This window comes from Podarcis pityusensis (genome assembly GCF_964106645.2).
Source record: "Podarcis pityusensis genome assembly, chromosome: 4".
Classification (NCBI taxonomy): Eukaryota; Metazoa; Chordata; class Lepidosauria; order Squamata; family Lacertidae; genus Podarcis; species Podarcis pityusensis.
In genome coordinates, this window is record NC_138027.1 from 56,907,090 (window position 1) to 56,933,037 (window position 25,948).

General features: G+C 41.6%; 2 protein-coding genes across 9 annotated transcripts in view; one reads left to right on the forward strand and one right to left on the reverse strand.

The window, feature by feature from the left end:
• Positions 1–5,914, forward strand: part of PKNOX1 (PBX/knotted 1 homeobox 1) — a 30,720-nt gene extending 24,806 nt beyond the window's left edge. For all 4 annotated transcript variants that reach the window (XM_081003709.1, XM_081003711.1, XM_081003712.1 and 1 more), the window contains one exon: positions 364–5,914. In XM_081003709.1, the coding sequence (XP_080859835.1) occupies positions 364–575 (212 nt within the window). In that variant the 3' untranslated portion in view covers positions 576–5,914. The remainder of the gene's footprint in view (positions 1–363) is intronic.
• An 8,532-nt stretch (positions 5,915–14,446) lies between these two features.
• LOC308476234 (cystathionine beta-synthase-like) overlaps positions 14,447–25,948 on the reverse strand; it is a 32,519-nt gene continuing 21,017 nt past the window's right edge. For all 5 annotated transcript variants that reach the window (XM_081003764.1, XM_081003761.1, XM_081003765.1 and 2 more), the window contains exons 9-16: positions 25,572–25,703; positions 24,280–24,364; positions 22,868–22,973; positions 21,435–21,509; positions 20,332–20,466; positions 19,536–19,644; positions 16,388–16,472; positions 14,447–15,040 (exon numbers count right to left, since the gene is read on the reverse strand). In XM_081003764.1, coding sequence (XP_080859890.1) covers positions 14,868–15,040; positions 16,388–16,472; positions 19,536–19,644; positions 20,332–20,466; positions 21,435–21,509; positions 22,868–22,973; positions 24,280–24,364; positions 25,572–25,703 — 900 coding nt within the window. In that variant the 3' untranslated portion in view covers positions 14,447–14,867. The remainder of the gene's footprint in view (positions 15,041–16,387; positions 16,473–19,535; positions 19,645–20,331; positions 20,467–21,434; positions 21,510–22,867; positions 22,974–24,279; positions 24,365–25,571; positions 25,704–25,948) is intronic.

Here is a 25,948-nt window from a genome sequence, read left to right on the forward strand (position 1 = left end):
TGGGGCTTGTCCTCAAGTAATTGTATATAGAATTGTAGCCTTAAAAGTTAACAGCTTTGGGATTGCTTTTCATTGGCTGCCCAATTTTAAAAGTACAAACCCACTGTTTATTAAGATAAATGAGAAACGTGTTCCAAGATGTTCAAAACTTAGAAATCTCAATAGACTAAAACTGACATCTCTGTTTTTGAAATTACTTGTATGGAGAAAGATAATTCAAATAGCTTGTTCAACTTTCATTCACTTTTAATTTTTAGATCTTTGGCTTTCATTAACAGGTTTTTCAGAGTAAGAACTGTGGATTTTGTAAAAGAATTGAATTGTTGTTCCAACTGGACCCTTGTTTTTCCTCCCCATTCTCAGGAGCCGTTGTAACAATTACAGCCCCAGTCAACATGAATGTAGACAGTCTGCAATCTCTTTCGTCTGATGGTACTACTTTGGCTGTTCAACAAGTCATGATGGCAGGGCAAAGTGAGGATGAATCTGTGGACAGCACTGAAGATGACGGAGCAGACCTCTCAACCACAAACATCAGTGGGCTGGTCTTGGATAACAGTGATTCTCTGCAATAGGAAGCAAGAGAATCTGGCCTAAATATATAGGAAAAACAATAGACTGACTGACTTTTTATAGTTTGCACAGCAAACATTTTACACAAGTTTTATTTCTAATATGTTTTATATGTAGATATAGAAGAGTGCACTTTTTGTATTTCATAGTCGGCTTAAAGAGTGTCTTTACAGGTGCAGCAACTTCTTTCAAATGTGTTGTTTTTGGTTTTGGTTTTGAAATTCTAGTAATTTAAGAGAGAGAGAAAAAAAACATAATCACCCCATTATTTTCTCAGGGTAATTTTTTCACTCACAAAATTGATCCCAGATTCCCCTAATAAGGGAATGGGGGGTCATGGGACTGCAGTCCTGGGGGAAAGATGATGGATGCCTCGCGGGTGAGTTAATTTTACATTAGCATGGGTTTAAATATATACCCATCACACAATCATCATCTTACTCAATGGTTGCTGTTGTCTATCATCATCTCTGCTGCAGTTTTGTGACATATGAAATTGCCCTGGTGGGAGAATTTGAAAGTACTTCAGTCTCCTGGAGAGTTATGCAATTAGTCCTGTCATTTTAAGATTACTCTAGGTGGTTTAACAATGTAAATGTAAAGCATGTCAGACTAGTGTTTGGGATTTGTTTATGAAGTTAGCCATGTAGATTTGAAAGATGCTTCTGCACCTTAAAAAAAACCTGCCAGTCTGAAATGGGCAACAAAACACATAAAAGAAAGTGGAAACGTGTGAGTCAGTAACGAATGTATGGCATTTAAAATGAACTTAATTTCTCATTTAGTTGTTTGGTGGAAACCCTAGATTCCCCCTGTACCTTTTGATTTTGTCACTGACACAGCTGCTACTTGTTGTTTTATCCACCTGCCCTGTGGCATGCTGGAATCCTACTTGCAATATGTGGGGTTGCGATGGCGGGGAGGGCAACAAAGGAAGTGGAATGGGCAAAAGAAGCAGTGAGTGTCCCAATTCAGTGGTAGATTTAATGGTACAAGGGGAATTTCTGGATTGCAACTTAGCAGCTCTACTCATAGTTAGTGAGTCTGTTCATAATTTGCTATAAAACACTTATTTTTACCTTATCAGGTTATTGGAGTAAAATATTTTTATAAATTCTCTAAGAATTGGGATGATGACTGTATTGAGCATGAGAAAAATGTTTAGTACTCCTATTTGGAAGGTTATGAAAACAGTCCAAATTGAATAAACATGCCTATGTCATATTCTATGGATCTCTGCTATCCCATAGTGATACAGCCCATTGTGGCATAAAGTGGTGATGTGAGAAGGACCCAGTCCTTAATGGGGTCTTGGTTATTGTTAAGCATTGATTTGTGTTCCGTATAAACTAATGTTACATTTCAGTCTATATCGAAACCTGTTTCTCAAGCGATTTGATAAATCGGTATACATAGGGAGTAAAAACCCACAATCTTGCCTTATAATCAAGATAAAATCTATAGCAGTACACACTTCGCATCTGTTGACAGAACATGGATATTAGCCTCTGAACTGCAATACATCTTTTCCCCACACTATTGCCACTTCTCAATTGTTGTTTTTATAGCCAAAGTATGTGATAAGGTTAAGATAAAAATGAATTTCTCAAGCACAACCTTACTTGCACAATCTCAACAATGCTTCAACATACTAACTATATCATTCAGCACTCAAAAATAGTGATGATAAATTAGCCTTCACCATAAATGTCATTAGCTCTCCATCCCATACCTCTTGAGTTTGTTTATAGTCTTGTGTGTACTGCTGCTGACACTACTGGGAGTTGGTATTTTCCCATTGCTTGCTTTAGATAATAGGCCCTGGGGGCTTGGTTAGCTATTTGGAGGAATTGGGTGACGTTATCTGCACCAACAAAATCCAGATTTATCTCCAGCTGAATGTGATAAATTGACCTGGTTGGAAGTCCTGATTCTACGAAGCCTTCAAAGAATTTGTTTCCCTGGGGTTTTTGGGTGGGCTTTAAAAAGAGTTGGCGCCCTATTTTCCTGTATAGGTAAGTCTGAAGTTGGGAAGAACAAATTACATTTTTATTCTGTTACCTCTAGGCTATATCAGACCCAATCCAAATGTTATGGTGACAGCATGGCTCTATCTACTTGATAGTGGTTCTTTTACGATCCATAATCAATTTACCACAAACATGGCCTGGCTGAGTGATGTCTCTACACCATCATTATTTGCCTGTCCAGGTGACTTAGCACTGGTATAGATAGCACAAGATCTGAGATGTTATGGTAACCAGCCCCTACTATACAGAAATGTTTTTTTCATTGACAACCACACTACTACAATTAATGCTCAATTAGACCCACTTTACAGAGTATATGTCTTATTTTTATTTCGTATTCCATAGGTACTCTCCTGATCACCAGATAAGCAAGGCAGCAGACAGAGGTTGACAAGAGTGCTGTGATCTCCATAGCCTCACAAGGGGAGGAAAAATACAGCCTTAGAAAGCTACGAATGCAAAGCAAGGAGACAGCCGAGAGATGACAACCTTAGATCTGTACTGAAACGCTTCGCATAAAGCCTAGATAGACACCACCCTCACTTTTACAGTTGTGTGAAAGTTGGGCTAACCCATAATTTCTCTTTCATGCTTTTTGAAATTTTCTGAACAGTGTTAAGATGTGAAAAAATGTTTACAAGAGGTTTGTTTGGGGAAACGTTAGTATAATGTAGCAAGTTTATATAGGAATAATACCAGGCCTCATTAAAACCACAATATTTAAACACCACCACTGAAAGAGCTAATGAAATGCAACGAACATTTGTGCATCTGAACGTACCATAGCTCAATGGTAGTCTGTTCATTGTGTTTTATTGGCTTTAAAATAGTTACCTAGGATAGCACCCTTTCTTGACTTTTTTCAGTAGCACTTCATACCCCTTTTTTTCTTATACAAAAACGTTTCCCTGTTTTAGCCGCATATTTCCACTCTCTCTTCCAGATATTAGAAAGTGTTAGCAAGAAAAAGACCCAAAGCAACATTTTCTTTTCATTTGTAAAGCGCCTAGACTCGAAATGCTTGTAATGTAATTCAGAGCAAAAGCAGGCTTTCTGAAAGTGTAAAGGGGATTTGGGGCAAAGGCATGTAGAATGGAGTACCCAAGACATATTTGCAGGTGGTAGATTGTGGCCATTTTAAGTACAAGACAGAGGGCAGTTGCAGCTCACGCTTGGATCTGCTCTCACCCTTTTGTGGTTTTTTCCCCCAGTTTGGGCTGTAGGGATTAAAACCACTGTGATGGGCTACCTGCATGCAAACAGTTTACTGCGCAAAGTATTTTCCACATGACATGAGTTTATATTGGCCACTGTATGCCCTTTTAAAATACAAATCAGCCAAATGCTGTTGAATTTCAAAGAGAGGCCTCCCCTGTATGCAGGCTTATTTAACAAAAGGAAACCAAACCATTCTTCATTTATTTCATAGTCTCTGAAGTATATATTTTAATGTTAAATTCATTTGCACATGTCTGTTCTCACAGCCATGGTTAACAGATCTAGAAATGTCAAAATTGGAGCATGCCAGCCTGTAACTAATATGCTGTGACTTCTGTGAAGACAAAACAATCCCACATTAAGCAAATCATCAGTATCTTTGGGATGGATATCAGTTTGATGGTTCTGGGTTTGAACTCCAACTTTATGCTGAGTTCTGGACATGGGTCTTCTACCCTTCAGCACAAGCAAATTCTTGATATACCTGAAACTGGGAGGTGGCAAATGCTCTGCCTTTCCTTCCTGAGTTGTGTTTTTGTTTAGTTTCATTGCAGTTGGTTGGAACAGTTATAACATCACTGAGCTAGAAATTGCAGCTCTGCCCAGATACCTTGAAACTTTCTCTTATCCACAGAAATGTTTGGAAAAGCATTGCTGGACTTAAGAAGAATTTAAACTCTTCAAAACTTGATATCCAAATACATGCGAGCTAAGTAATCATTTTCAATCATCGCATTAGATGAATGAGTGTAGTTTATTTTGATGTGTCTTATAATGGTGCTATTATTTATGACTGGTGTATGTACTGGCATCCTTCTCCTGAGATGGTAAACTGATCCACCAAAACAGAATGGTATTCTAGTTTTACTCAAAGTCGAACTTTATGAAATGAATGGACCTACCTTAGTCATCATGTCCTTACCTTCAACAGGTCTCCTTTGAGTAAAACTCAGTTGAATGCCACGCACGGTTAAGAAAAATAAACTCTGCGGTAGGTGTCCAGAACTAGCTGTATGCTTGCTATGCCATTAATGTGCAAAAAACAGGGCAGAAGACTTGAGCTGTGTTTTTGGGATAGCACTGTAGCCTGGCCATGTATGGTCAAAAGGACATGTTTTAAAAGTTCTTGTAGTACAAGAGAAAGGTACAAAAGATGTTTTGGGATTTCCAGTTCAACTGTAGGAAAGTTAGTATCACTTTAACGAGGTAGTATCTCTACAAAGGAACCCAGAAGTGGACCACTAATCCAGGATTCATGATGAGATTCAGGCTGCATCAGCCAATCATGGTGTGTTCAATTACATGTATCACATTTGGTAGAAATGTGCTAAGCATCCATTTCTCAATACTTAATGTGCTTTACTTTCTCTTTGAAACATATTGGATGTTACTGATGATTGGAATGCCATTACAAGTGGAAGTAGATTGTGTTTACCAAACCCAAATTACATTTTCTTAAACTTGTTTAACATTTTGAGGAGACTTTTGCTTCAGTGACAACTAGAAAAGGCTTTTGACTGTGTGTGTGGTTCCAATTCATTCATATGCCCACTCCTTTGGATTGTGGCTATTATATAGGTCAATGACAGCTGCTTTTACAAGTGCTTGTCTGCCTGTGATAACAGCATTATACAAAGTAGACTCTATAGCATATTTAAATATTGGTTTGTTGATGCAGGAAATACAAAGGAAAGCACGCTAGACTTTGAGGTCCATAACCTACGTAGGATGAATGATTATGGGTTTTGTCTGCAAAATAAGTCATTGGAGCCCCATTTCTAAAAAAAGTTATACTATCTAATCCTTATGTTTTGGGTACTTGCCATTTGTTAGAGTCTGTGTATTTTGGCAGAGAGAAAAAACATGTCTTCAGTTGTATCAGGAAATATTTTATCTTCATAATTGACAATCTTTAAAATCTAAACTCTGATAAACTTAGTTGTTCAGTTTGTTTTGTCATTTAATGAAATATTTGAACCAGCATGGCAAAATAATTATGATTCATTAATGTGTTTTACATGAAACCTCTGAACTCAAAGCATGATTTCTTCACTTTGTGTTTTAAAAGTAAAGTTTCACATTGCTTTAATTAAGGTCAATTGTCACATTACTGTGTTCCTGTTTCAATATTCTATAATGCAGATATCAATTTTGTTTTTATTTTGTATATCAGTTTTGTTTGGAAATCCTTACCCAGGTCTTTAAGTTGGAAAATATTTTGCATCTTTCTTTACACAAGTCATTATTTGGATTATAGGAGCAAAAATGCAACATTCTTACTGATCTGGGAATGTTGTGTTTTTAATTGTAGACAAGCTTAACGAAAAGCTATGCAATGAATTATTTCAAAATATTTTCACTCTTTGTTGTTCTGAAATAAAAGTGAAAGGGATATCAAACTTTTAAGTCCTTTAAAAAGACCATTTAGAAGGTCCTATCCCATCCCAAGCTAGTTTTTTTAAAATTTCTAGTTAGGATCATAATAGGACAATCTTATGCTTAACTCAGAAGTTAAGCCCCAGTGAGTTTAATGACACCACCTGGTAATTGTGTATGATTTCAGGCACAATATTTGTAGAATACTGACTCCCAAGAGAAATGGTAGTAGCTATGTGGATAAAATATTGAAACAAAATACTCTTATGGGGCCTGTTACTAAGATACTTGAGAGTCACTGCTTACTGAACGTTCGTGCAGATGCAGCACTGAGAATCAAGTGCCCTTGCTTTTAAAATTTTATTTCTTTGTCATAGATAGCTTGTTTAATATTGTAATACTATATTTGCACTAGTCCATCACCGTGCTGACCCAACTGGGGGATCTGTAGCATCCTGGATTTTCATGAAGGCAGGGCAGGGGCATAAAAGTGAAGGCAGGTTACACAACAGCCGTGTTTGTGGCATGGGAGCATGAAGGGGCTGACACTGAGAGGCAACAGGAAACAGCAGGAAATATCTGAATAGATTGGGAAGGGAGAAACCCTGAGGCATTTGTCTGTTGGTTGTTTAAAAAAAAATTTACCAAGGCGAAATAATAGAGATGGTTATGATACAGAAGCCAGCGTCAGAAAGCCAGCACAGCAAAGTCATTCTCAACTTGCTTCTTGCTGTACTCAAACCTTGTTTTAGACAACCGTTTCTTTCCTCTCAGAATCTCACTCAGCTTGCTCTCCTCAGACATTTGCCATTGTTTGAAAACCCCTTTCCCCTTCAGCGCTGTTGCATCCCTGTTTTACTCAGTCCTTCCCTTCTTCCACTCAGCTGCCTCCTAGTGAGAGGTAAGAGTCCTCAAATTTCATTTCTGGTACCATGTGTTGTCTACTACACAAAAGGCTCATCCACACTTCTGCTTCTGCTGTGCCTAGAAAGCACAGGTCCAAGCAGTTTCCCCCTTGCCCTACTTCTTCCTAAGGGAAAACCCACTCCTTAGCAATAGATCAGAACAAATAGCAACCCAGGGAAAACCCAAATTGCTGTTTGTGCTGATTGAGCACTAAAGAGCGGTTTTCTCCAGGACAAGAGGAAGTGTGGATAAGCCCAAACTTCCAAATTCAATGCAGTAATCTAGGACAGGCATTTTATTATCAAGCAAACACCTATATCAAGCAACATCCATCACTTAACCTTCTGCAACTGAACAAACGAACAGCCTTGCTCTATTCATCTTAAACATACAGTAACATATATTTGCAGAAGTGTGATATAGGAGGGAAGAGGGGGTTGTCTCTATGCAAAGAGTTGGTAAGGGGGGTGGTGAAAATTGCGTGTCTGTGCAAAGGGAGCTGCAGGATAGGAGGTTGGTATGGAAATGGGGGTGCTCTGTGTGGAAGGGGTAGTTGGAGAGAGGGCGGGAAAAGAGTGAAGGTGAAAATGGGAGAGTGTAAAGGAGGGTTGCTAAAAGCGGGCAGGAGGCATGGGCATGGGGTGAAGATGAAGGAGCAGGGGTGGCTTCATAATTGGGTAGAACGGGAAAAGGGTGCTTAGTACTTGCAATGTGTGGGAGGATGGCGATGCGGGAGATGACCCTGGAGTTGGTCTGTTAACAAGGTGGAGGTTGCGGAAAAGGAAAGGGGAGAAGAAGGCATGGACTTGGGGGTGAGGTTGAAAACACGTGCAGACCAGACTTCAGAACAGAAGGGAGACGCTGGGATGATTTCTTGATTCAGCAAGCAAGTGTCTTGTGGAGGGATTGTCGGGGAGAGGTGTATATAAGTGCAGTATATATAAGAGCATAAGTATATAAGAGCAGGGTGGCAGAGTCCCCCTTGTATTGTAATAAAAACAATCCAGTTAGCCAAGAGCAGCCCATATTGGAAACCAATGGGGGGGGGGATTGTAGTCTTTCTCGTGTTGCTATGAACCCATTTTGTTAACTCAGAAGCAGGATGCATAAGCAGCAGCTTTAAGATGTGTGCATGCATTCAATATGTGAAGCTGCTTTTTTGCAGTTCTATACTTGGGTATCTTGCCCACAAGCATTTGGGGGTTCTCTTCCTGGCGTTTTCTCATTGTATGGCATGCATGGATGATTATGTGTTGTCCCCCTTTGTCAGTGATTTCATACTTGCTTACTGTCTCTAGGTGCCACTATAGTGCTGATTGCTTCGCCGTTCACTTTAGCATATGTGAAATGCAACAAACTCTAGAGTGTCCTGGCCACTAGGACTCCTGTAGCATCTGCGGGGCCACAGGTGCCCCATCCCTAATGTAAGGACCACATTTAGCATTATTCAAAACAGTTGTTGATAGATAAGTCTTCCATGAATTTGTTTAATCCACTTCTAATGCCCTTTAAGCTAATGATAATCACTACAACGTTTAGGAATGAATTGCATAAATGAATTCTGTGTTGTGTGGAGACATATTTTTGCTGCTTCAGAATCCCCAGACAATGAAATTTCATTTGATGCCAAGTTCTAGTATTTTTGACAGAGGGAGAAGAACTTCCCTTTATTCATTATACCCAAGCAATTTATACACTGTACTTTTGTAGATAATGTGAAGAGTGAGAATACATACTAGTTATGACTCCCCTCACTGGGTTGGGGCATAACAACAATTGCAAAAAAAAACACCACACCAAAATATCCCAAACCATAAAACCTTGCCATGTTTGCTTTTACAGAAAGCCAATTAATGGCGCCACTTAGCAATTGCATCCCATTTGGGTATGCCAAGGTTTCCTCATTTATGCATATAATATGTTATTAACCATTATTATCACAGTTATTTTTCCAAATTCCAAGCATTTCCCATATTTGCCTCAACCAAATAATAATTTAAGTAAGGATCCAAACATATTTCAACTCCAATCTTTATTATTATTTTTATTAAAATCATACTATAGATTATGTAACTGTTTAATTCTTAGGAAAAGTTCATTGACATTCATAAGAGCTGATGTAGCTTTATGATACTGGCACTGAACTAGATGACCCTCAAGATCCCTCTCAAAGCTAAAATTCTACTACTGTATTCCCTAAAAGACCAGGATGCTTATTTAGTAATGCTATGGAACTACCACCACCCAGCTCCCACGATACAGGGCACTTTTTACCCTAGCGAGCATTTAGAGGTTAAGGTGCACTGAAGCTGCCCCCCATTTGGGGGACACTTACAAATTTTACATTCTCTTTCAATGACTTCACCAGCAGGTACAAAATTTTCATCATCAGTGGGACAAGCGCATATTCCACAGCCATCCTGGGGTCTTCCTATATACTTGCAAGCTGGAGAAATCTTGGGGCAAGTGGAAGCGCAGACAATGTTATGATCTTCTCCACAGGTACACTTTCGGGTCCCAAAGTCAATAATCACAGACTGTCCCAGGAGAAGGATGCCATCTTCATAGCCTTCCTGGATACAAGCTTCCTTCAGAAACGCAGGGCACTTGCACTGAGGGATGCAGCGCGGACAGCACTGGTCCTTACGGGTCACGGCTTTGTGATTGTCAGGACAAGCTAAGCAGAGAACAGCAGTACAGTCTGGCCTGTGATGCTTGCAGTCACCATTTTGTAGGAAGCAGCAGCTCAGCAGCAGGCAGAGGAAGTGCTTAGGCTTCATTACTCTGAATCAAATGCAAAGAGGTCCTTTTAGCAGCATAGCAATTTTTGCTCATTCATTGCTTTCTATTATCTCGCCCAACTTTGCCTTTTTAAATACTGAGCTAATGCCCTCTCTCAGTAGAACACCAATTTGCATAGCATTTTCTCACACCAGGGGCACAAACACTGATTACATAGCACATTGCGGATTGGCTCACTGAATCAGCCACACTGGAGCTCAGGGTACACTTCCCAATGGATTGCCTTCAAAGCAACATGCTGCTCCTGATAGTTGCCTTCTCCAGTCTCCAATGATACTCGGACCACTTGCACAAGGAAGTGCCTCCTACAACCCCTTTGGGCCCCATTCCTGCTGTTGTGTGTATGTGTATATATGTGTGTGTGTGTGTGTAATATATATATATATATATATATATTACTGCAGTTTTAAAATGTATTAAATTTCCAAGCCTTAGCTTCATAAAATTTGAGGAGTGCTAAAAATTGGTAACATTCTGTTAAAAACCTATTACAGTGGTACCTCGGGTTACATACGCTTCAGGTTACAGACTCCACTAACCCAGAAATAGTACCTCGGGTTAAGAACTTTTCTTCAGGATGAGAACAGAAATCGTGCTCCGGTGGTGTGGCGGCAGCAGGAGGCCCCATTAGCTAAAGTGGTGCTTCAGGTTAAGAACAGTTTCAGGTTAAGAACAGACCTCCGGAACAAATTAAGTACTTAACCTGAGGTACCACTGTACTGCAGAAGGAAGGAAGGACCTTGTGCAGCTCTTTCTATTTCTTAAAAACAGCAAACTGTCCTTCACATGCAGTAAGCATTTCTAACTTTATTCCATGATAATAAAGGGGAATGCATTGGGTCAAATGCTTAGCTGATCTATGAAAAGGGGAAATAGCTTTAGTTTACCTGGATAGGCTTCAGGTGTGGGTGTTGCAAGTGGTTTGGTCCCCAGGTAGTGATATTTCCTCAGTAGCTGTTCAGCTGGAAGGTATGCTATTTATAATGTCACAACAGAGGGAAAACCCATAAACCTGAACAGCTGGGAGGAGCTAAGAGCCCTTTCTAATTTATTACCAGTGGGTCTTTTATTATAGTATTATTTATTGTCAAAAGAGTTTTTATATTCCATATTATGTAAGCAGAAAGAATATACAATTTGCATTCTAACATCTGGGATGCTCTCTATTTATCTATATAAGAAAGTGTCTTAAATTTAATGTAAGTACATCCTGTAACTATACAGGACTATAGTTAATTGTCCCTTGTTTACTATTCCATAGTTCCTTAAACCTTGCCAAGCAGGTCCAAATTTGCTTTATCTTGTCTCCATTTTTTACCCATATAATCTATATAATCGCCTTGATTAAGAAGTAGGTTTTACTACCCTCATTTTATCAGGGGCGGGGGATGGAAGTGGCTCAATGGGTGGCATGGAGCTGCTATGGTTGGTTCCTGGCAGCTGGGTCACTGTTGCTTACTGAGCAGCAAGGGATGAGGCAAGATGCAGGTTGGCACATTACAAATGCACTGGCATTTATCTTCTTCAGAATAGCCTGCCATTCCGCAACAACATTTTAACATTTTGTACACGTGGAATGGGCACAGTTTAGAATGGGCAATAATTGCCAGACGACAAGGCAGCAGTGACTTTTTCATTTTTTACCTCACAGGAAAAATGTAGGCTAACCTGCTTAAAATCTGCTTCTACCTGCTAAGCATGTTCCTATTTTAACTGCAAACCTCACACCATTCCCGTCCCTCGAGTTATCTAGTTAACATTTGCCCCTTTCCTGTGACTGGGTTGAATCACAAAAGATTGCCTTGTGGAGGGAGAAATGAGCTTGTCTCATGACCTTGGGTCAAGCAAGACGTGGTGTTTGTCGTGTAGTTGGCCCTGCACAGTGGAGCAGGCGAGGCTGTCCAGGACGGGGCATGAAGGAAGGAGCCTCTAAACTTTTGGCCCCACCATGCTCCCAGTTGTAATCACTCCCCAATGCCTTCTATTCAAAATGGAGGGAAGCTCCAATTGATCCCATTGCAAATAGCAGACATTGAGGAAGCGTGCAGCAATTCTGATAATAATCATGGTGATACTGATCCGGCCAAACTACATGACCACGGGTAGGCAAAGTAAGGTCTGGGGGCCGGATCTGGCACAATTGCCTTCTAAATCTGGCCCGTGGACGGTCCGGGAATCAGCGTGTTTTTACATGAGTAGAATGTGTCCCTTTAATTAAAATACATCTCAGGGTTATTTGTGGGGCATAGGAATTGGTTCTTTCCCCCCAAAAAAATATAGTCCGGCCCCCCACAAGGTCTGAGGGACAGTGGACCGGCCCCCCGCTGAAAAAGTTTGCTGACCCCTGTACATGACAAACCCACCATCTATACTTTCATCCCACGTTCCTTATGTGATTCCTCTTATACTGTCTGGTTTAGCCCATAAAGAAACTCTCTGAGCCTAGACAAGTCTACATGATACATTTAAGCTGTACGGTCCCACTTTAAACAGTCATGGCTTTCCCCAAAGAATCTTGGGAACAGAAGTTTGTTAAGGGTGCTGAGAGTTCTTCAAAGACCACTATTACCCTCATAGAGCTGCAATTCTCTCTTCCCAGAGAACTCTGGGACCTGTAGTTCTGTGAGAGGAATGTGTTGCTGAGTGTTGAACTGTTAATACATTGGAATAAAAAATTAACAGGATATCTGGTGAAAATAAGAGCCAGGATTTTTAAAAAACACAAAAGGGAATATCTGTTCACATATTGCACAATGAATGAACACGTGTAATTATCTTTAGTTTGTGTACAGCCAGCAATACAAAAGGCTTTTCTAATTAACCTGGCTATTGTGGTGTCGCTACCATTGTAAGGAACACTCTGTCAGCGATTTTCATGTGCGTACTTAGAGACGTAGTTAAAACTCCCATTAAAACGATTGCATAAATTCCTGCCACGTCTGTGAATCACATTCATAAGCATGCAAACTTCTGAGAAGTCTTGATTGTCTAGCCAGGCAAAAATATGTAGTGCCATTTTGCTGTAAACAGCATCCACATGAGCAGCATTAAGTGACCCTCATTTTAAAATATCTGAATTTTTGTGCATGGGAAATGTTCACATTGGAACAGTCCATTGGTGGGCTCAGTCCAGAGATGCATGCGTGCAAATGGATGTTTTATACAACTACTTTCACATGGAGTAAAACCCATGCAGTGGCATACAAGATGCAGATAAGCATTTCTGCCCATACTGAGAGATGGAGGGGAGAGTGTACCCATATCTACTCTGTGATAGGTTCCCTTGTCAGCATCATATAGGTATGTGCATATAGTGTTGACAACTGGCCTCCTTACTTGTATGGGCCAGTCATTCCCCATCCCCAACCAATCTACAGTGGAATCCAGTTATAAACCTCACATGTGGTTGAATGTTTCGTGGGTGAACCTTTTCTCCTTGCAGTGGGATCTAATGCTGGCTGACACATGCACAGCAGCTTGTTCAGAGCATCTTAAACCTACATCTTTCTTCACAAGGTAAGTGCTTGGTTAGGAGAAACTACATACCGAAAAAGGTACAGACAAATTGCAGGTGAAAAGGTGCACAATCAATGGCCAGTATAGCTGTTGAATTCAGCCTTCTTTCTGCTAAAGGAAGTTCCTCAACTTCACAAAAAGGTGGACTGAGCAACAGGAAGTAGATCATGGCCCCCGTTTGTCCAGTCTACTCAAAGACAGAAAGCTACATTGGAGACTGTCATTATATAGCTAAGTAGTTCTGACTCTATGCACTTAAGAGTGCAAGTCTACTGTTTACTGCTCTGCTTTATGAACTTCTGCAGAATTAAAATCATCTGTTCTGTTTTCTACTATATTGGGGGGGGGGGGAGTTACCATTATGAACCGAATATAACACCTTGGGTTGCAAGAAAGGTCAATTAAATGTAATTATAAAGCTGCTTTCAAATTTCCATTTGATGTGAAGGCAGATAGAAATTACTCTCAATGGGACTTAATTGCAACTAATTTTGGGGGTCTAGATTGAAGTAATCTAGTCGCTATTGTGCTTCATAGGTAGTTCTTTTACGGTAGGTATGAAGAACCTGAGACCAGGGGGGCAAATGTGGTCCTCTAAGTATCTGTATCTGGCCCTTGGGACTCACCTATCGAGACTATGTGTATTTCCCCAAGCTGCTATTCATAGGTGGGCTACAGAAGTCATCAACATGTAGCTGTGTTTATCTGTACCAGAATCAGATCTCCTTAAGCCCCCCCCCCCACTATGGCAGTTCTATGACTGTCAGATTCTTAGAGGTAGTAACCATTGGCATGCACGTGGTCTCCTATGCCCAGGAACCTTTCATGGTCAAAAATGTTCCAAGACGTTGATGCAGCAGTGAGTTGTAGCAGCATACACCTCCAGCAGTCAACCATAACAGCAGGAAGGCTTTCTCTGGGGGAAAGGGCTTATGAACATTCATCCATCTGTACAGTCCCAGTTCACACTTCCCTTGTACAGGCAAAGAGTATTATTGTCAGTTCTACAATCAAGTCAGGCAGCCTTTGCATCTGTAGTATTTCTTTATTGCTCTGCCAGCAGATTTTGAAATGCATTTACCAGTCAATGTTAATGCAAACAACAAAATGTCAGATAAAAATCAAGGCAACAAGGCAACCTCACAGGAGAATCCATTTAGTCTACTGCTTCCTCCCAAGAATCTTATTTTTCTTAACATGCTATCACAGAATAGCTACTTATTTTAATTGTATGTGATCTTGTCCAATCATCCTGATCCCAAATTATTTCCCTTGGTGGCATTTAGGATGAGCATAGCTATGAACATAGCAGACCAAGAACAGCTAGGCAAATTAAAATAGAAATACTAGATACTAGTATAATACTATCCTAAATACAATGCTAATTCTAAAATAGAAAGCCATACTCGAAAACAAAACCAGACCCTTATACTTAAAGTTCTTCTGCTATTTCTCCACAGATTCTGCCATGGAGAAAATTCTTTCAGAAGAATTTGATTCCAGTGTCGCATCTCTTCGTTCCTGGGTCTTGGTTTTGGGGGTGACAAAGCTGAGAAGATCAACAGCTGTGACCACACCAAATACCATCTGTTTCATGAAGGAGCTGCCATCTGCATTGTCTGGAAGAGGACATAAATGAAGGAAGATTACATACTGTTGACGCTTCCAGAGTACCATTCAAGGAAACCCACAAGCAGTGCTATTTTTCCAGAAAAAGAGGCACTGGATCTCACCATGAACACCTCCCTCGTTCTCTTAGAATGGCAATGGCACCCACCTGAGAGGTGCCAGAACTGAGTTCCTGTGAGTTCTCCCTGGGAAAAAAGGTCTGCCCACAAGGAAATGTTATCTTTATTTGTGGCATCTGGGAACTTTTTCCTTCATACCACTGTCCAATTATGCACATTGAGAAGATGGACAGATAGAAGTTTTTCTCCTTCTCTCACCATGCCATGAAATGAAGCTGAATGCTGGAAGATTCAGGACATGCAAAAGGAAGTACTTATTCACACAGTTCACAGTTAAAGTATGGAAGGATTGATGGCCACCAGCTAGGATGCCTTTAAAAGAGGCTTAGACAAATTCTCAGAAGAAAAGGCTACTAGCCACAATGGCTATGTTCAGGGCTTTTTTCCCAGAGGTGCCACATGACCCCAAATGTCATGCAGGGAGATGGCACTGCAACACTACGGAACTGCCGCAACACACCAATGAGGTGCCAGAATGTGACAAGGAGGTGCCGGAACTCGGTTCCAGATGAAAAAAAAAGCCCTGGAGGCCAGTAGCTGGGAAACACAGAGGATGCTATTGCCGTTGGGTCCTGTTTGTGGGCTTCTGATAGGCATCTGACTGTCCACTGAGAAAATAGGATGCTGGCCAGGGTGCCTTTGGGCTGATGCAGCAGGGCTCTCTTTATGCTGTTAACAATCCCACCCCAACCAGCTTGGGACCTACATACCTGAAAGGTCACTCCCACCCTGTGCAGTTGATCCTAAGCTTAAGAACTCCTTCATTAGATGGTCATTGAAACCTGAACTGTGGGCATCTCTCAAATACAATGGATGGAGGCTTGTTGGAATTTAGACAAACGCGAAGTCGCCTTTGCCCATAAAATAGAGCTGTGGAGCTGGCGGTGCCCCCACCCCCACGAGTCACATGGCACCACCTCCAGTGTCCACATATTAGGCATGGATGTCTGTAAAGGAAAGCCAGACATATAGGCTTTCCTTTGCAGATGTCTACAATGCTACCTTGAGCTCCTTGGAAAAAAGCTGGGCTATAAATGCAATAAATTAACAAATAATAAACTAATATACTAAAATATACACGTGATGCCTTTCATGTATATCTATTTCATGGTTCGAAGGGCATATTAGGTCATCTCTAGGTGTGTGGGTGTGTGTGTATGTATATATGCACACAATTAGTAGTATGACGTTTTTATTTTTACTAGAAAAGCTACTTACATTGCTCCAGCTCATGCACAACAATAGCAAAATGATCATTTTCCAGGATGTGTGAAAGCTTTCCAAGGGTATCATCCAGGCTAATCTGTAATAAAGTCCCAAACATAAAGTGAATCAAATTGTTACTAGACATCTAGGACCCAGTTTACATAAAGTCTGACATAAAGTAGTGACATACTGCTGGAACCACATGGAAGACGTAAGGTATGAGCTGGACACTCCATGTCAAGTACACCTTGTTCCCTCTGAGGTTGTGCTTAGATGGGCGAACTTCCGGGTTAGCGCCTCCGGCAATGGCGGAATTCCTCTGATCGGGAGGAATCCGCTCCGTGGAAATCAGGGTCTGGCCGCCACGGCGAAGGCGGAGACCCACTAAAAACCACAGGCGGGAGAAGCCTGTGGACGTGGGATTCGGCTGGCACCTTTTGCGCCTCCCCTACTCGCGGGGAAACCCGGTTTCGGGGATTCCGGAGCGACGTGGGGTGAGCAGCGTGGTGCTTCGAATCGACTGCTTCTTTCACAGAGTAAAGCCGCATTGCCGTTGCCGGAGAGCGCTGACTTTTTCCTGTGGACAATTGGACTTTAAACAACTACCCGTGAGTAGAATGGAAAATTGGATCTTTAAACATCTTAATTTGGCACCGAAACGGGAAGGTTTCAAACAGGAAGTCCGCCTTCCTCTTTTGTAAATAGATTGAGCAAAGACGCTGCAAGCTAAAGTCTTGGAGAGCCTTTTGTAAAGGACTAAATTTCCATCGGATGAAATTATCAAACCCCCCTTGGAAGCAGGAGAAGAGGGGGGAAGTTTTAGATTGCTGAAGCCTGCAGGAGAGAGAGTGAAGAAAGACAAATTACCACCGTTTTGAACCTGGGAATGGGCTGTCACTAAGATTGACGTTTTGGGAAAGTTCATTGACTGTGAACAAAATGTACGTTGACAGATAGTCAAATAAGAGAAACATATTGTTTCCATTGTTTCCTTTTGCACTCAAAAAGGAGCAAAAGTAATTGAAAGATTGAAACTAACTTTGCTGCTGGATCTGCGTTTAAAAGGACGGATACAAATAGAAATTGTTTCCTCTAGAGGGAGCTTTTGAAACTGTTGCAGGAGTGGAGCTGGGGAATTTTCCAGCTGCAGAGATAAAAGACCGTGAGAATCAGAGATTGACCTTGGACAAGAATGTCGACAGAAGAAGCCTTAGTGATTGCATTTTGCAAGATAAGTGTTTTATTGGAACAGCTTCATGAGAAGATGGACGTGATGAATACTAAAATTGACAATTTGGGACAAAAAATGACTGATTTGGGACAAGAAGTGAATATCTATACAGAAACTACTCAGGAATCGATTCAGGAATCTACTTCGACATGGCAAGTTGTGGAGAAGACGAGGGAGAAAGTTGTCGTAGAACCTCAAGTAATACAAGTGCAGAGAGCCCCAGTCTTACAGAGACAATTTGATGAATATAAGCTGTTGCCTTCTACGATTGAATTTAGAGAAAGCCAGTTGAAACACGTCCTGAAATATCTTTTGGACTTTAGTTTTGACTATGGAGAATGGGCTGACCTGACGAGAGGGAATAAAGACATTGTTAGGTTGGAGCTTCCCCGAGATCTACTCCTCAGTGTCAAAGGAAGGAAATTAAGAATAAGATCAGCAGAAGATAAAGTAAAGTGCATGTACAAATATGAAGAAGTTCTGCAGAAGGGACATGGAAAAGAGATAAGAGGCTCGGACAGAAGATCACCAGGTTGATGGACCATATGGACTTGATAGAAAGGACTGGCAGAATCCGAGACCAGGGAGAAGAGACGGTGGAAGAAGATTGGGAAAAAAAGTTTAAAATTTATTTATAGAAACATTGTTAAAATTAATGTGTGTTAGAAAAATGTTGGAATGAAATTACATGGCTTTAGTAGAAATGTTATAAGGAGTTATGTACAAATAAGTTTCAGGGTATTAATGGTAAGATAAGGTTAAAATAAACTATGACAATTATATGACAGAAAATAGTGAAAGATGGAAAGGATTTGCTGAAATAATTAATAATTAGAACACAAAAAAGGGAGGTGGGAGGAGGTCGATGAAACAAGTTAATGAAAGACAAAGATATGGAAATATTGGATGTGTTTTTAATTGTTTTTGCTTTTGCTTTTGTTTTGATGTATTGTGTTTTTTGTTTTTTGTTTTTTTTATGTATAGCAATGTATTGATTTGTATTGTTTTTATTTTTTCTCTTTTTCTTTTCTTTTTCTGTAATTTTTAAACTTTTAAAAAATATCATTTTTTTTAAAAAAAGAGGTTGTGCTTAGATGACCTCCACCCCACCTCAGTTTTCTTGAGGGAGAAAAGATGTTCCAGCAGTGTCTTGGCATGAAGGTTCCTGTTTCTGTGTTACTTCCTCTATGGAAGGCTGGGGAGCCTGTAGTTCTCCAGATGTGGATGGACTCCAACTCCTACCAGCCCCAGCCAGCATGGCCAATGGTCAGGGATGATTGTTGTAGTCTAGAAACATCCAATGGGCCACCAGATCCCCATCCCTGTCCTATAGTGCTTCAGCAACAGAACCATCTGAAATGAGGCAAGATCTCAAGACAACAACCTACTTGAACCTACCCAGAATACTCATATCCTGGGTTCATTCTCTGGCATCTCCAGTGTTTTGAAATCAGCCTCCTTAGCTTAGTTGGTAGAGCATGAGACTCTTAATCTCAGGGTCATGGGTTCAAGCCCCATGTTGGGCAAAAGATTCCTGTATTGCAGGAAATTGTCTAGAACAGGGGTAGGCAACCTAAGGCCCGTGGGCCAGATGTGGCCCAATCGCCTTCTCAATCCGGCCAGTGGACGGTCCAGGAATCAGTGTGTTTTTACATGAGTAGAATTTGTCCTTTTATTTAAAATGCATCTCTGGGTTATTTGTGGGGCATAGGAATTCGTTCATTTCCCCCCCTTCAAAATATAGTCCAGCCCCCCCACATGGTCTGAGGGATGGTGGACCAGCCCACGGCTGAAAAGGGTTGCCGACCCCTGGTCTAGAGGATCCTTGGGGTCCTTTCTACCTCAGCTTTCACTCTTATTTCCTGAATCTCCCATCCTCACCCTTTGCCCTAGGCAGCAACTCCAAAACAGGTACTGGGCACACATTACCTTGGAAAACTGCTGATACATGACCTTCATCACTGGGTCGGAGAACTGGGCAGTTCCTGCCAGGACAGAGGAGAGGATGTTGCTCAGAGTTACCATCCCCAAGATGAGTCTTCAAGAAAACACACAGTTGTTTGGTTTTTAAAAAAAGCAAAATGAATGCAGTTGAATTTTCACAACACGGAGATGAGAGCTCCAGCAGTTCATGCATATACAGAGAGACACAAGACAAGATGGGTGGGGTGGGGAGTTCACTTTCTGCAACATCTGCTGTGGCTCAGTGGCATGCAAGGCTGCCACTTTTAGAATTAGACCAGTACCAATGCCCCTTCTATTCAGCCTGACTGGTGGCAGGCCAATACTTAACGTAACTGGGCTCTTTGAAAATGCTTCAAAAGTCACAAACTCTCAAAGGAAGCTTTTCAATAACACACCACCAATAAGAGTTCTAGGTCCTTTGACTATAAGAACCAAAGCGGATGTGACATAGCTCTTGGTTGGGATTCCCTATGCCAGCTGTGTGGGGAGGGTGGCACAGAGGGAGGAGGAGTTTGATGCGTTGTCTCCTTGCCAAAGTACAAAGCAGCAATGCCTGCTGCTAAGCATACAGGAATCCTTCATGCGTAGGCACTGTCCTTGCAATAGATTGGCTAAGGCCCATATTACGCCAAGTATTTCTTTAAAGATTTCATTAAGTATGTCAATGATAGGCTGTTTCTCATTAGTGCTTTATACAGTGAGAATTGTGGAATTCTCCTGAAGACTGTTAGAATGAGGCTTCAGCGAATAAGAGACTTACCCTGATTCTGCAACAACCGGTGCCTGGTCGTACGCCTTCTCACGAAGGATTTCAATGGCCTTTTGACAGTTCACATCTGGGAGGAGAGTCAGAGGGGCTAAGAGGCTTAGCTTCTGCACCTTGATAGTCCACCACCTATCACAAGGGGGGGGGGGAGCAGGAAGGACAGCAAGTGGTGTTAAATCCCAGCAGTATGCTCTGTGTCTTATACACACACACATAAATTTTGAAAGGACTTAAGGAAATGGTTTGCAGCTCAGCAAACTATTTAGGACTGATTCCTACATTATATTTTCCAGGCCCAGCACCTGGCATAGTGGGGCATTTGCCAGGACTCACTGGGACTGATGCCTAGCTTTTACCCACCACCCCAGTCTCCCTCCTCCTGCTTACATACACACTAACTCACTTAGTACAGGTGCTGCAATGGGCAAGAAATCTCTTGGCTCCTAGCCCATTACAGCATCACCCTTGATGCTCAGAAGTGGACTCACTCACTTGGGCAGCAGCTCTGCTCCCAGCTTATTACAGTGCTACCACCATGGAAGCCCCACAAATGAACACAAGGGAAAGGCTGGCAGGTACCACAATGCCTGTGGGGGCTCACATGGCAGGCACTAGGGTGCTGGAGAGGAATACTGTGTCCAGCGCCTCCAAAATCTGGAGCCGGACCTGATGTTTTCCATCATGGTCCCATCTACAAGGATGCAACACTGGGACAAAAATATTCGCCAGCCCGACTATCCTTATGCTTTATAATACACCTGTCCTTGTGCATGCTGCATGGCAAAGCACAGAAGAGAATTTGACAGAGCGTGTCATGCAAATCATGATGGATCAAAAAGGATTAGTTGCAGTCTGTGATCCCACCACTCACACACACCTGCTTCAACCAGAAGATCAGCCTGGATGCACTCCTCCTGAGCGCATCTGGATTTCATCAACAAAAAGCTATTTCGGACTCCATTTTTTAAAAAGTGAAAGCATTAAGGCATCTTTTTATCACTGGTACAAACAGTCTTTGCCTTCTCCTGCCCCGCCATTCAGATTACTTTTGCATTATGTCAGGCAAAATTAACAAGTGTAGCGACTCTGACCCATACCAAGGATGATGCTCTTCCACATCTTCTTTTAGAAATCCATTCTTGACCATCCATTTGTCATTCAAAAATTTAGACCTAGAGATAATTAAGAAAGACTGAGACCTTGTGTCAGACTTTGGTGTTTCATCCAAGCTTCCATTACAGGACTAGCCTAACCTTCAGGTACTCATAGAATGTCTTTAAGTAGCCCTGAGTTGAACATTAAGGGACTTTCCGCACTTGCCATTAATAGTGACATAGTTGCTGTTTGATCTGCCATTTTTAAGAGTGAATTTGTAGGCATTTGCCTGCAGCTTTGGTCACATGTCGCTGTTATTATAGAGTGAGTGTGGGTTTTCCTTCCCACATGAATGGCAGGTTGTGCCCCAATGGAGAAATGTTCTGTGGCCTTAGTCACACCCGTTATGGTCCTCCAGCCAATAAACGTCAGAGTTATGAGCCTCTGCATGAGGGTATTCCTTTTGCAGCTTTTTCTGTGTGTACAAAGTGCCTAGCATTCCAGAATTCTAATCTTGTGGGATTATAGGATATTAAAAGAGGAACTGCATGCCTGCCAGAGCTATGGCAGACCTGGATATTGTGATGATGTTTTGTCTGCATCTCATAATGCATGCTGTCATTGGCAGTACTTTGACTCAGTACCATAGCCTCTAGCTGCCTATATCTTTCCTCTGAACTGAGTTTTCAAACTGATATCTTCCACAGGTCAGAGGAAAGTGGTACAAAATAGATGTCCCCCAAACCATACCCACCAACTCACAATCCCTCCACACAGAAACAGGGACTATGCTTGTACAAACAACACACCAATGAAAATACTGAGTATCTATTCTGAATCTTTCACAAATGTCATGGTTTTTGTGGTAGAAGGAAAAGCGGGTTTTTGGAGTTCATTATGCTGGAATACAAGTTGAATGATGCCAGCGTCATGTGGCAGCATGCCAAAAACAATCCACACACATACACAACTAGACCACTAGAAATGATAAATGTGCAAAGGTCCCAAGAGTCATTCTAGAAAAACTTGGGCTGGGTGTGAACCATATACTAAAATCCGTAACAGGTGATATGACTTGCAAGACTTCTGTTTCTTCTGCTGAGAGCTATAAAACTTTCATAACACTATCCATGCGATAATGTAACAATAACAGGAGTTGTCTTTTTTCATTCCCCTCCACATCACTGAACTGAAAGTAATTTTATGTCTAGCGATTTACAAGTATCTGGTATCAACAGAATTAGTCCCTCATAAAACTCGCTTCCTGCTTCTTTGTTGACAGTTTCCGCACTGCTGTTAATGTGGTACGAGAGCAACAAGCTCACATTCTTTTGCTATCCTCACAGATCCTTCCTCTCACATATGTCTGAGTGTTTTCAACCCAGGGGCTTCTGTAGACAGGAGAGCAGAAATGAAAGAAGGCATTGTCTCTTACATGTAGTTCCTTACAGAGTCAGGCAGGAGGACAACACAGCGCTGGCCCTCTTTCAGATGCTTTGCAGCTTTCACAGCCACAGACATGGCACTGCCTGCGCTGCCCCCTACCACAGGAAAAAAGAGATTACTACTCAATGAGCAACAATTAAACAATGATTTAGATACAGCCATCTCCCACTTGGGCCCTCCTGAGCCAACGGTGGGGCATTGATGCAAGAACGCAGCCTTGCTAGTGTTCAGTGTTGTTGCATATTTTTTTAAAAAAAAATCAAGGATAAATGTCTTTCTTAGACAGTAGAGTTCTAAGCTGTGTATAGCTACTTCTACAGAGGTATAAATGAGAGGTGAGCAGATACCAAACTTGCAGAATCTACTCTGTTGTTTTTTTTTATTTGAACCCCAAGATTCACCAACTGGAGTTGGGGGGGGGATAGGTGGGGGAGGCAGAGGTGGAGATCATACACCAAGAATTAAGGAACTGGGTCCCCTTCTGTTTTCGGCACCAGAGATGAGTTCAATACTGTCACACAAAATCCACTTCACCCCATTCCGTGCCCGAAAAGTACACCTTCGTCCAGCGGCACCGTGGCCCATAGATTGCAAAATACTGGGCAAGGGTGTGTGTTGAGAGAGCCCTATCATTGTTGTTCCTATTGTTGAACAAATGCACGTCTGAAGGCATTGCAGCAGATCCTGATCTACCTTCTGCTCACCCCTAATCTAGCTTAGCTTTTAAAATGGCAACAACAAAAATAACAGAAAATAAAGCAGAGCATTTTAAACTACCACAAAAATTGCATGGTGTGGGGAAGGTGCGTGGCAACTCAGTAGTAAAGATGCCCCATGTACTATTCAACAGAGACCTTTGACCTTCCATGCAACCAGATTCCATGCTGTGCTCAGAAGGCATAGCAACAGATATGTGCAGTGCTTTTTTCTGGGGGGGACGCAGGGGTATGAATACCCCTAAATATTTTGTGAATCTTTGTACTTTTGTCCATTTACTGTATTTATTTTTCCTGATTTGAACTATAAAATGGTGATTTTCTTGAGTAAAAATGAGAGTACCCCTAAATATTTTTTAAGAAAAAAAGGACTGGGCATGTGTGTTGGAGAGACAGACAGAGGGTGGTTATGTTGCTTTTGCACACAGAGTTCTGAGTGCTCAAAATGCAATATCTGCACAACACTACTTCAAGGAAAGACGTGGATTCTACACAACAAGTAAATGATTAGCAACTGTATACTTACGGCATGAAAATAAGGATTGTGTGAAAGGGCCCTTAAATCAGACTATTAATTGGTTCCTTGGGTAACCTTTATGCTCAGACTCTGAACAATGCTTTCCAAGAAGTCATTTGCCATTTGCGAAGGGTATGATTTAAACAATGGATCTTCAGCAATGCTTACCACAGAGCAAGCCCTCCTCTCTAATCAGTCTTCGTGCCATAAGAAATGATTCCTTGTCATTGCTCTTGCACCACTGATCTATCACCTAGAAAAGAAACAAAATATGGAGTTTTAAGGTTTCAGGGGCCTTTGGGTCTTGCACCTCTGCTACACGTAATGGGATGGGCAGAGATCCAACAGATTCTTCAGAGTTGAGGGCAGTTTCAAAGAGGATCATTTTTTTCCCTTTCAGTAAGCTTAGCTATATCTGTTTTTAACTTTCCTAAACTTTTCAAAGATAAGGTGGGATATACAAATACAGTCTCACTTGCAGCCCTGGAAAATGTTTGTTATCAGTGGGACAAAAATATTTTGAGAAGTACGCCTCTCTCAAAGCATTTTCAGCTAGGCTGCAATCTAATGCACATACTTGAGATTAAGTCCCATCAAAGCCAGTGAAATTTACTTCTGAGTCAACGTGGACAGCATCAGGCAGCTTTTAAAAAGCACCGCAATGTTGCCTATCATCACCCTCTGGTTGCAATGTTAGTACACTGCTGTTTTAATCAATTTCAGGCCATTTCCCTTCAATTTATGATTAAAGGTTATATGAGATGCTGCGGCAGAGTCTCTCCTATGGCTTTTGCTGGATGATAATGAGTACTGGGGCCGTGGACATTGCTACCATTCAACTCTGGTTCCAGTGCGCTCCCAGTGCTGGTATTGGAAGCCATTTGCACATGAAATTAGCCAGAATCCATATCTATCCTGTAGTTTCTTGAGAAATACTGCACTTTGATGTGCTTTTCCTCGAGTCAACTTCAGTTTAATTTGAAAACGTAAGCCACATTCACTTCACAGTTAAGCTGAGATGTGTACATTTTAGACAGCTGTTGCTCATATACAGATGACAGCCCATGCGTGGATGACAACTTCATGCATAGAGGGTGGGGGCTTGGGGAAGATTCTAGTGCAGGTATAGGCAAACTCTGGCCCTCCAGATGTTTTGGAACTACAATTCCCATCATTCCTAGCTAACAGGACCAGTGGTCAGGGATGATGGGAACTGTAGTCTCAAAACATCTGGAGGGCCGGAATTTGCCTATGCCTGCCCTAGTGTGAACAGCAATGTGCAAATGTGACTTGAAATGCAGCCGTGGGAAATGGCCTTGTCTTAAGCAGCTGCCATGTACATAGTCAAAGATTCAACCACCCTCAGCAACTTTTAATGCACTTCATGTGATTCTGAAAGCTTTCATTCAGAGTCAAATGACATCTCTCTATCTCCTGATCTTTGTCACACTGCCACTTACAGATCTGTCAAGGACAGTTGGGATAAAGTCGTGTCCAATCCCTTCCACCTCCATTGTTGTATCCTCTGCTGATATTGTGTTCAGTGAGCTGGGCAGGGCCACAATGGAGCCATCAGGATCCACTCCAACAATCTGTGAAGGAAAATTAACAAATTAATTAAAAAAAATTAAAGGCGCAACCAACAACTTCACACAAAAATGAGTATCCCGGCCTTGGAACCCTCAAGCAAAGAGGAAACTGCATTTGCCTGGTCAGGACGAGGCTTAGGTTTCAGGGGCACATGTAAATGCTACTGTGTGAGAGCATGGTGACTGCGCATAAGAATTTAGCTGTATGCATCTGGTATTCGCAACTCCTTCAGGAGCAGAAAGAGTCT